Raw genomic sequence first — 17,001 nt, forward strand, 5'->3', positions numbered from 1 at the left:
GTAACCTCCAGCCTTTTGGACTTTTGTTAGTACTCTTTTTAGCTTGAACTCTATCCTAATTTCCAGAAGTACTTAATCGACCAGTTCCAAGCCTTTGTGCTGATGGGGCTCTGTAGATGCTTCTTAAGTCTCCCCATTGATTTCATTTATTCAGTTTTCCTCTCTGTTTTTTCAGTCTACTTCTTCATTTTGTTGTGCCTTTATAGTATCTTTCTGTTCCTACAGATTTTCCTTTTTGAAAAATTACAGTAGCAATACATGAGTACATTCTTGTAAAAATATTCAAGTAATACAAACAATAGAAATCGAAGTCCTGCTTTACTAGAATCCTGTTCTTTATCTGTCCCTGTTTAGTGTATCTTGCCAGACTTTCATCTGTACACATTTCATTATTGGTCTGTTGAGACCTAGTTTTTTTTTTTTTTTCCTATGTCTTTACACTGTCTTTCATATTTTTATTTTTTACTTAAATGGGACAAAAAATTGAAATTCATCTTAACTTGCTTTTCTGTTTGTTTTTTTTTTCTTTTAAAGATTTTATTTATTTGAGAGAGAAATTTTGAGAACAAGCAGGGGAAGGGGTGGAGGGAGAAGGAGAAGCAGACTCCCTGGCAAGGAGAGAGCCTCTTGGCAGGGCTTGAGGGCTTCCACCTGAGTCAAGGCAGACACTTAACCGACTGAGCCACACAGGCATCACAAGTTTCTTTAGTTTTTTTTGTTGTTTGTTTGTTTGTTTTGTTTTTTAAGATTTTATTTATTTGTGAGAGAGAGTGTGTATGTGCAGGGGGAGGGGTGGAGGAGGAAGGAGAGGGACTAGGAGAGAGAGAATCTTGAGCAGACTCCACGCCGAGTGTGAGCCCAATGTGCAGCTCAATCTCAGGTCCTGAGATCCTGACCTGAGCTGAAACCAAGAGTCAGACACAACAAGCCAAGCTACTTCTTTTTCTTTTTCTTTCTTTCTTTTATTTTTTTGAAGATTTTATTTATTTATTTGCCAGAGAGAGAGAAACTGCGGAAGAGGGAACAGAAGCGGGGCGGGAGGGGGGTAGTGGGAGAGGGAGAAGCAGGCTCCCGGCTGAGCAGGGAGCCCAATGTGGGGCTCCATCCCAGGACCCTGGGATCATGACCTGAGCTGAAGCAGAGGCTTTAACCCACTGAGCCACCCAGGCACCCTGGAATTAAATATTTTTATTTAAATTATTAATATTGAATTTTAGACTTTTGGTTTTATTCTCTTTTAAAATGTTAAGTTCTGTAGAACTATACATGTGGATATGTTATTTGTAGCTCTTAGCAAATTTTGACTGAGAAATATGCAACCAGTGGTGGCTTAAATAAAATTGCTACCTTGGTTATTTTTCTCAAATAACTACAGATCTACTGGTTTAGAATGATTCTCCTGTTTTTTCTCTTGCAGTCATAACATGGCTGCCGTATTTTTAGGCATCATAGCTACATTCAAAGTAGGGGAAAGTGGAATAGGGTTGAGGCTTTTTTATTGGGAAAGCAAAAGCATTTCCAAAAGCCCTGCAGTTGACCTCTGCTTTTATTTCATTGGCAACACTAACTGCATGGGCAAGCTTTTCTTTCTTGGGGGGGGCGGGACATGGGTGGGGGGGATGACCACATGGTATGGCGTGGGGAGAGGGGGGGAGAAGTGGTGGGATGGAGTGGGTAGGTGAAGATAGAAAAGGATAGGAAATAGTGGTTGGTCCTCCCACCAGTGATGTCTGTCATAATCTCCAGACTTTATGGAGAAGTTGAGAATATGTTGTTAAATGAAATTAAATTCTAGTTTTAGTCCCTAAATATTTTATATGTATTTTTTTTTTTTTTTTTAGGATTCCAGTTCAGTTGTAGAGTGGACGCAGGCCCCAAAGGAAAGAGGTCATCGGGGGTCGGAACATCTGAACAGTTATGAAGCGGAGTGGGACATGGTCAATACAGTTCCATCTAAAAAGAAACCACATACCACTGGAGGTATGAAGTAAATCTTTTGAAATCTTAAACTGATCTGCTACAATATAATAAAAATAAAAGTGCAGACAAAATTCTTTAATGTTTCTCTATCACAAGGATGATTTGGTGCTTTAATACATTGAACTCCTATTTTAGTTATATTCCCTCTTCATATCTTTTTGTTGGTTGTAACTTTGTAAAAAAAAAAAAAAAGTCCTTAAAAATACATATTCTGTTTTGTAGTTATTCATGGCAGAAAATAGAAACACTTTAAAAAATTGCTTTAAATTTCTCTCATGCACATTTTTCTAGCCTTAAAAAAAAAAAAAATCATGTTATTTCATCCTAAAGCACCAGGGGGAGATGGAGTATACCACTAAATCATACTGTTCTAACTTCAGTTCTTACTGAGACCTTGACAGCTCATTATAGTCTCCCATTTATATATGTCCAGTGACTTTTTTCCTTTATGTATTACATGTGTATATTTAAATCTGTGTTGCTTTGTGGTGATAATTTACATGTAGATAACAAAAAAGAGCCAAGCTAACAGCCTGATAGAACATATATACTACACCAAATATGATTTAGATAGCCCATTTAATGATGTAGTCACATCTATTTGTGATTCCTTTAAAAATAGTAAATACTCATACAGAGTTAAAATGGTTTTTTTCCTTATTGATTAATTTGTGTTTTATAACTAAAAGGACATTTAATCTCTTGCTGACTTTAGTCTGAGTTTATGATTTATCCACATTTCCCAATTCAGAAAACCTGGCCAAAATTGGCTAGAATGTGTAATGCTACATTTATACATCATTGTTACCCAGTGAATCTGATTTTCATGTATGGCCTGGGGAATCATTCTCATATACAATAGTTAAACTTTGTACTATATCATTTCTTGGAAACAGTGGCAATTAAGAAGTTAATAGTAACTCATAAGCTTTTGGTGAATTAAAATCAGGTCATTCCGGTGTGTTGCTTTGGTTTTTGTTTTTTTCCTTTTTGGCATTCTTTTTCTATTGAAAGGGAAGGTTCTTACCGAAACAATACTAAGTGTTAAGATAAGACCACAGAGTTTTAGTATATTTAGCATGTGAAGTGATTTTTAACTGCTCTACATTAGATTTTCAGGATTAAGTTATATGAATTGTTCCTTTTTTCTTTGTTGTTGCCTAATATTGTTGATTTCTTGAAAATGAAAATGTCAGGCAATTGGAAAGAGCAAGGGAGTGAGTTTTCAGAATTCCATAAAAGAAAGAAGCATTACGTGTATGAGAAGAGCATAATCTGACAATAAACATCTTTTTAGATTAGCAGTTTTCAGCTTTGGCTGCACATTGAAATAACCTGGGGAGGTTGATATTTTTTAAAAAGTACTAATGCCTGTGTTTCATCCCAATGAATTAAATCAGACTCTTGGGATGGAAACTGGGCATTTGTATTTTTTTTAAATGCTGTCCTGTTGATTTTAATGTGCAGAACTGAGAACCTGTGTGTAACTGTGTAGTTTAGCAAAAAAACCACAGATGTAAATACTGCTTATATGGCTTGGCCATGCACTGTGACTTATAAAGAGCCTTTATTTATCAATTATTATAAAAGTTAAGGAGACATTTTCTTTTCTTAGTGTTGAAAAAAATTTATGAGTGTATACAGTAGTAGAAAATGGTATTGAACATAATATGGCCCAGTATGCATACATGGCACGTATTTGTCAGGAGTTATGAAGTATAGTACATTCTATCCCATGCCATCCGTTCTTCCCCCAGACTATCTCATCCAATTCTATCTCATAAAAAGTTCTTCCTAAAGGAGATACTTTCTGAACTTGATGTTTCAGAGTTCAAATTTATGCCATTATGAAACATTTTAATATGTTTAAAAAGCATTTTTTCTAATTTTATTCATCATTGTATAGTTTTCCTATTTTATACTTTTTACTTTTTTGTGTGACAAAGGAAATTGGGACAAAACTTAAAAAATTGACTATTAAAAATTTAACTTTCTTTATATTTTTTAAGAGTTTCTATTACAAATTCTTTGTTTTCATATACCAGATTAAATGTTTTAAAAATGTTTCTTCCCAGAACAACAGACTCCCATCATATTCTGTACACCCATCCAAATAAAATGTCATGTCCTTGGTGTTAATTCTGTTCAAGACATATAGGGACTTACTGAACTGTTTTAGTTTTACTCTTCTTCTGTTATGGCTAGTTGTCCCATGTCATTGTGTTGGCGATACTTCTTACATGTATTTGGCAACATCATTCATCAAAATAATTCATTTTTTTAAAGATTTTTATTAATTTGAGAGAGAGAGTATGCATTCAGGCACATGTATGGGAGGGAGAAGCAGACTCCCTGCTGAGCAGGGAGCCTGATGTGGGACTTGATCCCAGGACTCCAGGATCAGAAGCATGACCAAAGGCAGGTGCTTAACCAACTGAGCCACCCAGGTGCCACAGAACTAATTAGTTTTATTTACCTATTTAAGAGAGAAAGGGAAATTTTGAGTTAACTCGAATTTGTTAGTTTTCTTTTTGTAACCCTATTTTCGGTTAGCTATTGGTGGTAGACTAAATTGCAGGTTTCTTTTATGTTGACTTTGGTACTAGATTATTCATTTATTCATTGCATCTTTGAGTACCTACTATGTGCTAGTTACTCTTCTAGGCATTGAGAATATAATTATGAACAAATTAAAGTTCTTATTCTCATGAAGCTTATTATGTTCAAGTACTAAAGGGGCTTCCAGAATTGATGTGTAATGTTTCTTTCATTGTTTATCAGAGCTTCAAGTGAGGAAATGTATAAGGCATTTTCTATTTCATATGTGATGTGTTTCTTCCATTAACATGGGAAAAATATGTGTAAAAGTTTTACTTTTGAATATGCACAAACTCCTGATAATTCATATAGCTTGCATGTATTTATATTTTTCATATGATTTTCTTGCATTAATTTATAGTCTTTCTATGTAATTTAAGAACTTAATTTTAAAAATTGTCTATATCTAGTTTTTCATTTGCTTTGAAAGTATTTTTAGTCTTTGCAAATAATCTAGTAGTCCTAAATACACTCACATGTAAATGATTCAGGAAGACATTGGAATTCTAGAATTTTCACTTTGATATTAGCTTGTAGTGGTGTTAAGAGCTCTGATATAAATTCCAGTGAAATATGATGTAGTCAAGTGGGCACGTGGCACTTAATCTAGTATCAGACTTAGGTGTGAGTGCATCATCTGAACTGGTATGGAACCTAGGCAGGATACTGTAGAGATAAATCATTTCATAGTCTTTCTGGACTTCTTTCAAATGATACTTAAGTGTCCATGAAATAGTGATAATGCATGTATTTTTTGTAGGTAGAGTTTCTGTACGCTGTAGATTTCTTTGTGTCATATTAGGAGATCTGTTTGTTGGAGCTGATGGAGCTATGGTCTTCCTGACTATTATAGGAAGGTGACATATATGCAGGTCAACACTGATCTACCCTTTTATTAAATTCTGTAAGCACGTATCTTCTATGCAGTTTATGTTTGTGGAGCTGATAGTGTGGAGTTGAGTTAAGATCTTGAATAACAGGATAGTGTAACTGTTCTTAGGAAATAACATTAGAGAAATGGATTTTTAAAATTTCGGAGATACGATATGCTTATGTCCAAGTTAAAATAGGTAAAAATGGCATTTTTGGATAGAAATTATAAGTAGTAGTGGGAAAGTAACATTTTTCCCCTAAGTTTTATTTATTTATGTATTTTTTAAGCTGCTTGTTATCAGGTATACTATTGTTCACAAACCTAAGTTTTTTAAATCTTCTGTAACTAGCCCTCAAACTCAGGAAATAATTTATGTTACTATAGTTTGGATTGAACTGAGGTCTTACTTTAGTAGATTGAATTTGTGGAAGATTAAATATATTCATTCTTTTTTCTTAAAAATATGGAATGCTTCACAAATTCACGTGTCATCCTTGCATAGGAGCCATGCTAATCTTCTCTGTATCGTTCCAATTTTATATATGTGCTGCTGAAGCAAGCACTGTATTCATTCTCTTTGAAGCACTCACAACTTAGTTATATTTTCATCCTCAACTCCCCACTGCTCTTTGGGTTTTTGCAAATAAAATGTCTGTTGGTATATTTACTCCACTGTTATTATTTTTTTTGAAGATTTTATTTATTCATTTGACAGACAGAGATCAAAAATAGACAGAGAGGCAGGCAGAGAGAGAGGAGGAAGCAGACTCCCTGCTGAGCAGAGAGCCTGATGTGAGGCTCGATCCCAGGACCCTGGGACCATGACCTAAGCTGAAGGCAGAGGCTTTAACCCATTGAGCCACCCAGGCACCCTCCGGTGTTATTTTTTTATACCAGTGTATTTACCTTCACTCAGTGTAGTCTAGTAAAAATAATTGTAAAAGGAAGTGAGGAAGTAAAGGGTTTTTGTTTTATTTTTAATGACTCTCCAGGAGCATCATGCCATTTGTATTTGGCAGGGGATGGGGGGAGTGGGCTGTGGAAAAGAGTAACATTTATTGAGTATTTGCTATATAATTGGCACTATACTAATTAGTGAAAGGTATGATCTCTTTTAATTCTTAGAGTAACATTGGGAGGTAAGTATAATTATCTCCATTTTTACAGATGAAGAAACCAAGGCTCAGAGATTTTCACTTATTTGCTCCAGATCATTCAGTTAGTAAGATGGTGGTGCTATAATTTGAATCCAGCCCGCATACTTCCAAAGCCATAGTCATTTTTGGACAAGCTTTTACTTGAAATAGAGATAATGTTTTATTCACTTTGTATTGCAGTAAGATGATTATTTTCAGAACTATTCTTTTAAGAAAATGTATGTTCCCATTTCTAATACAGGTAGAAGCCATAGTAACGTGAATGCTATAGTCATTCTCTAGGTTCAACTATTATCTGTTAGGCAGTCATGAAGAGCGCTGTCAGTACCTTTTGAAAGGGTGAACAAAAATATTTTGCCCCACTTTCTTGTTTTTAAGATGCTCCAAGTCATAGAAATGGGAAAAGCAAATGGTCATTCCTGTTCAGTTTGACAGACCTGAAATCAATCAAGCAAAACAAAGAGGGTATGGGCTGGTCGTATTTGGTATTCTGTCTAAAGGATGACGTCGTTCTCCCTGCTCTGCACTTTCATCAAGGAGATAGCAAACTACTGATTGACTCTCTTGAAAAATATGTGGTATTGTGTGAGTAAGTATCAAATTATTTTCTACTTATTGAAACTGGATTGTTGTATTGGTCCCAAGACAGACAGTTTTTACTTGTCATTGGGCATCAGTGACCTGTGTGCAGACAAGGGCACAAGCAGCATTGTTCTTTCTTGGATATTGACTTCTTTGGATGAGTGGTTGAATAAAATTTTGCCATTTTGGTGCTTTGGATCTGCAACTTATCACCTTATTACTGTTCTAAAGAAAAGAGTGGTCCCATATTTTTTATACACATTTAAATGAATGATGATGCATCAGTAACTTATGGATTATATATTTAGGCAATTAACCTTTTATTACATATTGTCTGTTAAAGATAGAATTTTATTTGTAATGTTGTATATTTAAATACAGCAAGTCTAAGGCCTTTATAAAATTTTTATAGGTGTAGAAGATAGGGCTTTCTCACTTTCCAAAAATCTGGAATATATTTATATATATTTTATATATATTTTTGTGTGTGTATGTGTGTATACATATATATTTATTTATATATTTTATTCATTCATTCATTCATTCATTCACCTGTGTGCATTTATATTCTCATATTCTTTCTTGATTTCACTTCCTACAAATATATATTGAGTATCAAAGCTCTGAGCACTGTGCTAGTTGCTTTATAGTTAGTAGTGAACATAACAGGCTGTTCCTGGATATCTCAGAGTTTATGGTTTTGTGAAGGATGCCAACCAGTAAATGGCAATAAAACTCAAGATGAAGTACAAGGTGCTTTGCGAGATCCTAGGAAGTGAAGAAGGTCCCTCATTCAGACTAGGGTTTGGGTGGGATTCAGGGAAGACTTTCTGGAGGAAGTAGTATCTGTGTTAGACCTGACAAATGAGTAAATGTTAGCACAAAAGAGAAGGAAATTAATTTAGAGGAAGAGATGTTTTAGATAGAGGGAAGAATATAAAACATGATGTAATCAGAACAGAGTAGTTGAATAACAGGTCTGCATACTGGGAGACAGAGGGTACCAAATTTAAAGATGAAGCTGGAGAGCTGAGTAAATGTCAGAGCATGAGGATCTTGTAAATCATTTTAGCTGTTTGTTCCAGTCATCTAGGTGAGATTATAGTAGCATGAATTAGGGGAGTGACAGGAAAGATAGATGTATTGGAGAAAAATATTTAGGGTTTGATTTTGTGATTGAGTGGTATGTGAACGTGAGAAGAAGGGAGAAGTTGAGGTTTTTAGCTTGGGGAACTGTAGGGATGAGTGTTAACCTTATTAATAATGTCACTTTATAATAGTGTAATATATCTAAATTTAGATTATATAAATATAGTGGTCATCCAAAAGTTGGAAAATATTGGCTGTGTTTTCTGATATGAAATTCTCCCTCCTGCCATCTTGAACATCTCTGGCTGGCACTAGGTGTAGATTAGTACCAATATCCGTAAGAAAGTTAGGCCTGGTTGGCAGCATGTGGGTCTTGAATCTTGAAGTGGGAAGCTTTGAATAGGTTACCACCTGGGGGTGGTGGTAGGGGGTTTAAGTAGATTTTAAGAGGGGCATGATTAGAGCAAAAGGTTTGGTTGTTGAATAGCAGGTGTTAAAGGCTTGGGGGGTTTAGTACTATAGCAAGTTCTGTATCGGTCAGTGTTGTGTTGTAACTGTCAGAATAGAGTTCATTCAATTTGAGACCATTGATGAAAGCATAATGTTGAGGATGAAATGGTAGTTCCTCTCTACCCTTTACTGGTGTTTACCTTGGAGAGCCAGGGTTGGTGTTAAATGTACTAGACTATACTGTATAGAAAAGATGACCAGTGTGTATTGAGAGGGATCAGAGAGGTATGAAGAACATTAGAAGGATGTGGAGATTTTACTTACAGAGGAGGAGTTTTGGTGCAACATTAAATAAAATCCAAACTTACTAGGGTTGATGGAGTCCTGCACTGCCTTATTAACTCTGTTTATCTCTTAAGTCTCACCTCATGCTGTTCTCTTTTATATTCTAGCCACATACTTTCTTTCCGTTCCTGAAACATACCAGACTCTTGAGTTAGGGTCCTGTATGTAGGCTGTGTTCTTTTTGTTTGTTTGTTTTATTTGTTGCCTGGACTATTTTTCTCCCTTTCTGATCCTGATCTCAGTTTAATGTCACTTCCTCAGAGAGGCTTATCTGGATACCCCTCCCATGTAATGTAGGTTCCCACCCCAATTTCTTTTTCATTGTCTCATTTCCTTGTTTGCATCATAATTCTTAATAGAATAATGTTAACTCTTTACTTTTTAAGTATTCTACTCTAGAATGTATGCCCACAAAAGCAGAGATTACATCTGTTTTGTTTACATTAGGTTCCTAGCCACAATACCTGGCACATAATATCTGCACAATAAATTTTAGTGGAATGAATAAATGGCATAGTACTTAACCAGTTCTACAAATAATTTTGAAAGAGTTGTTATAAGAACTATACCATGGATTTGTTTTGTATGACTCCAAAGAGCAATTAGAAGAAACAGGTTGTAGCTCAGGGATTAGAGAGTTTTGTATCCTGGATGGGTTCAGTGATAGACTCAGCAATCACTTAGGTGCTTTTGAGAGTATGTGTACCTTGAATGTGTGTTGGTGGTGTTTTAATGAGGGTTGTAAATGAAACTTCTTTACAAATGCAGAAAAGGAAACAAAAGTAAGGAGCAAATATAGGAATCAGATGATGGTAAAAATATCATTATTGGTGAGGTTTAGATGTGCAGCGTCATAATAATTCACTCCAATGTAATTTTGAAGTCACTTGGTTATCATTTTTGAACAACTACAGGTCTTCCTATTGAGGATAGACTGATAGATGTGAATGAAAGCAGACTGGAAAGCCCCTTCTATGTTGGTAGGCAAATCCGAGAGAGAGAGAGAGAGAGAGAGAGAGAGAGAGATGCGTGCGCACCTGGAAAGGATAATTTATGCCAAGCATGCACCTAACTCTCTGCTGATCTCAGTATCAGATATATCCTAGCAAAAAGGAGAGTTTAATAGAAGTTCATCTTTCCATTTAAATACAGGAAGCCATGGGAATGGTGTTCCTCCATATATATATAAATATTACATATATACATTTAATTTTTTATTCAACAGGTTTATTTTTGAGGACCTCTTACGTTCTAGACACTCTATGCTAACTTGCTGGAAAAAGCAATAAAAAAAAATATGGACTCTGCCTTCATGAAGTCTGTACTATTGTGGGAGAAACAGACATTACTTATGCAAATAAATTTAGCATTTTAGCTGCAATAAATACTCCAAATAAGAGATGTGTAGAACTGTAACAGCATAGAATAGGATATTTTTAAAGTTGTTTTGTGTGTCAGTAGTAATTGAACTCTGAGAGAGAATGAAATTAAGGGGAGGATAAAATGGGACATGATGTCCGCATCAGTGATTAACTGCAACCTTTAATGACCTGGTCAAAGAGAAGAACTAACAAAGGAGAATGAAAACCCCCCCCCCCCCCATACTTGTTCTTTTGTCTTTTCCTTTTGAGCTTTGTTGTTCAATTTATGGTCAACCAGGGTTATAGCCATTCTTGGTGGGCGGGGGTGGGGTGGGGTGGTTGTCGGGGTGGTGGTAGAGAGAGATGGCCTAAAGTGAGTTCTTCAAAAACCACTGCTAATACCAGCCACTTTTCCACTGTGTATTTTTCTTTGATACTGGGGGCTAATTTATTCTTTGTCCCCTAGATGGTCTGAAATATATAAAAATAATTTATCAGATATTTTATCTCCAAGGCCCCTCTGTATCCTAAGCTGAAAATAAACTCTTCCTCTTCTCTTTCCCATCATAAACTATACCCAATTATATTGCACGATAGAACTCACCAGAGATCATATGTTGAGCCTAAGTGGTAGAATATAGATACTCCAAATAAATTGTCATTGACATTAAGAAAATTCCATATTTGTGTAAGCCATCTCTGTCAAAATCTTAGGGAAATATTAAAGATCCTTATTCTTTATTTCCTTAGTTGTGATCTAAATAAATGGAATTCTCAATTAAGTTGAACTCCAAAGAAATGAAAATTCCCAAGTATTCTTGGTTTTTCACTCTATTAGATGTTAGCCACGGCAATCTCATTTCCTGTTCCCAGAGCAGTTATTTCAAGCAAAATCATGTTTCCAGAGTCACATTCCTGAGGCCAGAGATTGTTGTAGAGACTAGAAGGAAGAAGAATAGTGCCAGAAAACCTTGGTTTCTGCAGCCTGACTGGGGTGCCAAGCAGTCTAAGCCAGGGTCACCCTTCTTGTCTTCTTTTTAATTCAGAACCAACAGAGAGAGTCAGACCATATTCTCGTTTGTCTCTGGTTAACTTAGATTGCATAATGCGTTTGCATTTGTGACCATCTTCTCTTCCTAATACTGCCCTAACGAATTAAGGGCCTTAGCATACAGATTAATGAAGTCATGAAGTCCTAGGGATGTGCAGCCTTATAAGAGAGAGAATGAGGCTGGGCCAGCTGTGCACCCATAGTTCCTTCTTTCATTCTCATCAGCTGGATCAGGGAGTGCAAAATAAGCTAGCTTCTTGAGACCTGTTATTTCTCAAATGGTTCTTTTATCTCCTGGGAAAAACATGTTGTCCTTTTTATTCATGTTTGTTAGTGTTCTTTGATTTATCGCCATTTAAAATATGATACTTGGGTAAAGAATGAATCATAAATTTATGTTAACCTTTCTGGAACCAAGTTGGTTGCTAGGATATGAATGAAGGTTGTGATATGAAGGTTCCATTAAAATTACTTTATATATTGGGCTATTTTTACGTTAATGTATAAGCAGTAGGATATTTCCTAAAAAGCCAGATTGGTTGTAACACCATTTATAAGATTAGGTTATAAACCTCATTTATTCCCTTTGGATTATATGGATAAAATGAGTAAGAATATATATATATATAGTTTTGTTGTGAATATTCTGTATTTTTTAATTTTATCATCTTTTTTGATTGATAATAGCCTTTGCAGTGATATTTTTATTTCTTTAGTTTTCCATATTGGTCATTCTCAGTAGCAATGGAAAATAGTTAACCACTACATCTCAGCACACAAAATATTCTTTAACTGTTATCATTCCTGAATTTATTCTGAGGTCTTTGAGAGAGGCTCACTCCAGAGTCTGGGAAATACTTCTCAGTTTTCAGTGGATATATTTCTATAGTTGTGATATTAGACAATGGTTTTCTTTAAGCTCTTTAGTAGGCTCTAATAGAATTACTGATGTTAACATCATTAAAAGTTCTGTCTTGCTGCTGCGATGAGTTTGAAAGTCTTGAATAATGTCATAAGATATCAACTTCCAGAATCCATTATATTTCCAGAATATGTACATACAAATCCATAATATTTGTGATCTTTCCAAATTAAATCAGTGTGATACCCTGGCAGGTGGAAACATAACAATATTCTGGAATACGGCACCCCTCCTTTTGATGAGCTGTGCAATTGCCTAGCAATATACAGCTTGTCCTTTGACTCATGTACTTTTTTTTTTTTTTAAGATTTTATTTATTTATTTGACAGAGAGCGATCACAAGTAGGCAGAGAGGCAAGCAGAGAGAGAGGAAGGGAAGCAGGCTACCTGCTGCACAGGGAACCGGATGCGGAGCTCGATCCCAGGACCCTGAGACTATGACCCGAGCTGAAGGCATAGGCCTAACCCACTGAGCCACCCAGGCGCCCCGACTCATGTACTTTTTAAAAATGTTTTTGTTGACTTCCTAAGCTAAGGGCAACTAAGTCTTAAATTTCTTATATCTTTTTCTCCTAGAGCTTTCCCAGCCCCTCATTAAAGAGCATTGGATATAAAAAGTGAAATACTTTCTTTTTATTAATTTTTAATTTTTTAAAAAATTTTCCTTTTATTTATTTGAGAGATAGCACGAGCAGGGGGAGGGGCAGAAGGAAAAGGAGGAGAAGGACAAGCAGATTCCCTGCTAAGTGCAGAGCCCAATGCGGGGCTTGATCCCAGGATCCCAAGATCATGACCTGAGCTGAAGTTGGACACTTAATCAGATGAGCCACCCAGGGATCCCTAAATACTTTCTTCTTAAAAGAGTATCTGTGAGAAGATGTAGTATATATACATATACAATGGAATACTATGCAGCCATCAAAAGAAATGAAATCTTGACATTTGCAACAGTGTGGATAGAACTAGAGGGTATTATGCTGAGCGAAATAAGTCAAACAGAGAAAGATAATTATCCTAAGATCTCCCTAATATGAGAAATTTGAGAGGCAAAGTGGGGAGTTTGGGGAGTAGGGAAGGAAAAAATGAAACAAGATGGGATTGAGAGGGAGACAAACCATAGGAGACCCTTTTTTTTTTTTTTGTAAGATTTTTATTTATTTATTTGAGAGAGAAACAGTGAGAGAGAGCATGAGCGAGGAGAAGGTTAGAGGGAGAAGCAGACTCCCCGTGGAGCTGGGAGCCCGATGCGGGACTCGATCCTGGGACTCCGGGATCATGACCTGAGTTGAAGGCAGTTGTCCAACCAACTGAGCCACCCAGGCGTCCCAGAGACTCTTAATTTCACAAAACAAACTGAAGGTTACTGGTGTCGGGGGGAGTAGGTTGGGTTATGTACACTGGGGAGGATATGTGCTATGGTGAGTGCTGTGAAGTGTGTAAGCCTGATGATTCACAGACCTGTACCCCTGGGGCTAATAATACATTATATGTTAATTATAAAAAAAAAAAAAAAACCTAAAAAGCAACACATGGAATGGGAGAAGATATTTGCAGATGACAGATCAGATAAAGGGCCAGTATTCAAGATCCATAAAGAATGTATTAAACTCAACATCCAAAAAACAATCCAGTCAAAAAATGGAGAGGAGACATGAACAAACATTTCTCCAAAGAAGACATACAAATGGCCAACAGACACATGAAAAAAATGCTGAACATCATTCAGCATCAGGGAAATAAAAATCAAAACAGTGAAATGTATGGAACTGTTGAAATACTATCTTGTGGGGGCACCTGGGTGGCTCAGTGGGTTAAAGTTCTCCCTTCAGCTTAGGTCATGATCCCAGCATCCTGGAATCTAGCCCCACATCTGGCTCTCTGCTCAGCAGGAAGCCTGCTTCCCTTTGTCTCTCTTTCTGCCTACCTCTCTGCCCGCTTGTGATCTCTGTCTGTCAAATAAATAAATAAAATCTTAAAAAAAAAAAAGGAAATACTATCTTGTACACTTGAAACTAATATAACACTGTTAACCAGATGGAATTTAAAACTTTTATTAAAAAAAAAAAAAGTATCTGTGGTTGCTAGTTTGTTTAATGAGTACAGTTTTAAATCTGGAGCCATAATAACTATCTGAGCCCAGATTGCTGAAGATTGCATATTTGTTCCCTTCCTTTTTTTTTCCCCTTTCCTTTCCTTTTCTTTCTTTCTTTCTAAAGATTTTATTTATTTCACAGAGAGTACAAGCAGGGGGAGTGGCAGGGAGAGAGAGAAGCAGGCTCCCACAGAGCAGGAAGCCTGATGTGGGGCTCGATCCCAGGTCCCTGGGATCATGACCTGAGCTAAAGGCAGGTGCTTAACTGACTGAGCCACCCAGTCATCCCATTTGTTCCCCTTCTCTATGCATAGCCAGTGTTTTGATTTTGATGACCAATTTTTATTTGGATTTTAAATAAATAATTTGACTTAATTTATTGTTGGAAATAAAATAATAACCATAGTTCCAGCTGTACTGTGCTAGGAAAATGTATCTTGCTATATTAGTTACTTTTTCTGGTGCTATATTTAAAGGATTTATTAAAAAATGCCTTGTGGAACTATATAAGTCTTCATATTAAGCACAACCCCAGTATTCAGTGTTCAGAAAAATGACATTTGATGAAAATTGAACATTTTAAAAGTCATTATTTTTTTCTTACCTCAAATGACTCAACCTCATCTCCTTTTAAAAAGCCAAGGGGCTTATTAAGTTACCGTTGTCTCTGAAGATCAAGCGTTGTTGTGAATGTGTAAGAGTAAGATCCTGCTTTGGCGTTCATATCCCCTCCAGCATTGCTGTTGCTTCCTGTTATGCTAGAATTGAGAAGAGATAACTGTTATTAAAGTTCTTATCTCAAACATTTATAATAAACTAGAAGTAGATAGCCACAACATAACACATTTAAGCTCTATTTTAAACACAGAAAAGTTGTGTGAACTTACTAAGTTATAAAACTTATTGAATAGAAAAAAGACTGGATAATTAATCTGATTACTTGAAATTCACTGTCTATTTAGAAAACATTTATTCTGCAGTTATTAAGAAATGTGAAGAAAAACTTGCTTCTAGAGCTTAATAAGCAAGAAATAAAAACATAGTTACCTTAACAACATTTATAATTTATAACCTTGTTAAATATGTTCGTGTGTGTGTGTTTATAATTATGGTTAGCATAACTAATGATCTTTAAAAAAATATCTGTTTTATCTTGTGGTTTTAAAATATGTTATGTTGCAGTACTATCAAGCTGTGGAATGAAGTTGGAAACCCTTTCAAAATAGGACATTAAAGTGGGCTTTAACTTTCTCTAATTTTTACGATAATAAAGACATAATGATTGTAAGGTTTCCTACTATAAGTATAAACAAAAACTTGGGTTCATTACAATTTAGTCCTCTTGGCTTTACCCAGAATAAAATTACACTTCAACTCTTTTATATTTGTTAATTTAATATTTCATGTTTCATGTAGTTTTAGAGCCTCTTTAAGGTAGTTACTAAGTACTTGCTAATATTGTATTAATGGGAAACAGTTCTAGAATTGGACATTTGAGTTTTGGGATTTTTGTTGTTAAGGAAAAGTAACTAGGCGTTAATAATTCTTCAGGTAGTAATTAATGCAGTGTGCTAGTATTTTCTACAAATCCCTTCTTTTATTACAGATCTCCACAGGATAAAAGAACACTTCTTGTGAATTGTCAGAGTAAAAGTCTTTCACAGTCTTTTGAAAATCTTCTTGATGAACCTGCATATGGTTTAATACAAGTATGTTTCTTAATCTGTTTTGTATTTATCTGTTAATCTGACATTTCATATACCTCCTACCTCTCACTTTCTTGTTTATACTTCGTTGTTTATACAGAACAACGCGAGTGTCTCTGTGTGTAACATTTATGGAAATATTCTCTAATTTTTATAGAAATAATACGCTTCATATTATTTATAAGACTCAGGAACTTCCTTGGTTCTTAGTTACGCTTAAGGCAATTTCCCTCCTTATTGTAATACTGAAATTGGACATTAGTAGATTTTTATTATCATAGCTTTTACTGACTAGGTGCACTGTCACTTGGTAAGCCAGTTTGAATTCATTAATGATAAACTTGGTAAAAAATATGGTTTGAATTTATATTTTCAAATTTAAATAGGTTCATTTGGGGTAATGATAAACTAATTGCCCCTTAAGTATTTGAGTATATTCTTACATTTGGCTAAAAATATGCACTTAACACAGAGAGAAATAAAGTTAATTTGTTTTTCACTCAAATTTTTATATAAACTAATGAAATGGTTGTTTATTTATTCACTCAACAATGAGTGCTTACTCTGTCCCAGGTATCTTCTTGCTTCTGAAGATAACAGGATAAAAGGGGAACTTCTGAGGAAGGAGAACAAGATAGATAAACACTGATTAAAGTAAAAAATTAGGGAACAGTTTTTGTTGTGAAAATAATCATTAAAAGACCTTTAAAAAGTAGCTGTTTTTGATAAATATGAATAAATAGGCAGTTTGGGATTTAGAAGGAACCTTAGCAACAGAAAAATCTTTTGCTGTT

General features: G+C 35.4%; 1 protein-coding gene and 1 non-coding gene across 4 annotated transcripts in view; one reads left to right on the forward strand and one right to left on the reverse strand.

Moving 5' to 3' along the window:
• TBC1D15 (TBC1 domain family member 15) overlaps positions 1–17,001 on the forward strand; it is a 75,367-nt gene that overhangs the window by 28,773 nt on the left and 29,593 nt on the right. For all 3 annotated transcript variants that reach the window (XM_059186340.1, XM_059186341.1, XM_059186342.1), the window contains 3 exons: positions 1,842–1,980; positions 6,988–7,198; positions 16,108–16,210. In XM_059186340.1, coding sequence (XP_059042323.1) covers positions 1,842–1,980; positions 6,988–7,198; positions 16,108–16,210 — 453 coding nt within the window. The remainder of the gene's footprint in view (positions 1–1,841; positions 1,981–6,987; positions 7,199–16,107; positions 16,211–17,001) is intronic.
• LOC131839975 (U6 spliceosomal RNA) lies at positions 5,910–6,015 on the reverse strand. Its single transcript, XR_009357097.1, has one exon. It is a non-coding gene; the product is annotated as a U6 spliceosomal RNA (small nuclear RNA).

This window comes from Mustela lutreola, chromosome 8 (assembly GCF_030435805.1).
Source record: "Mustela lutreola isolate mMusLut2 chromosome 8, mMusLut2.pri, whole genome shotgun sequence".
In the NCBI taxonomy this organism is placed as follows: domain Eukaryota; kingdom Metazoa; phylum Chordata; class Mammalia; order Carnivora; family Mustelidae; genus Mustela; species Mustela lutreola.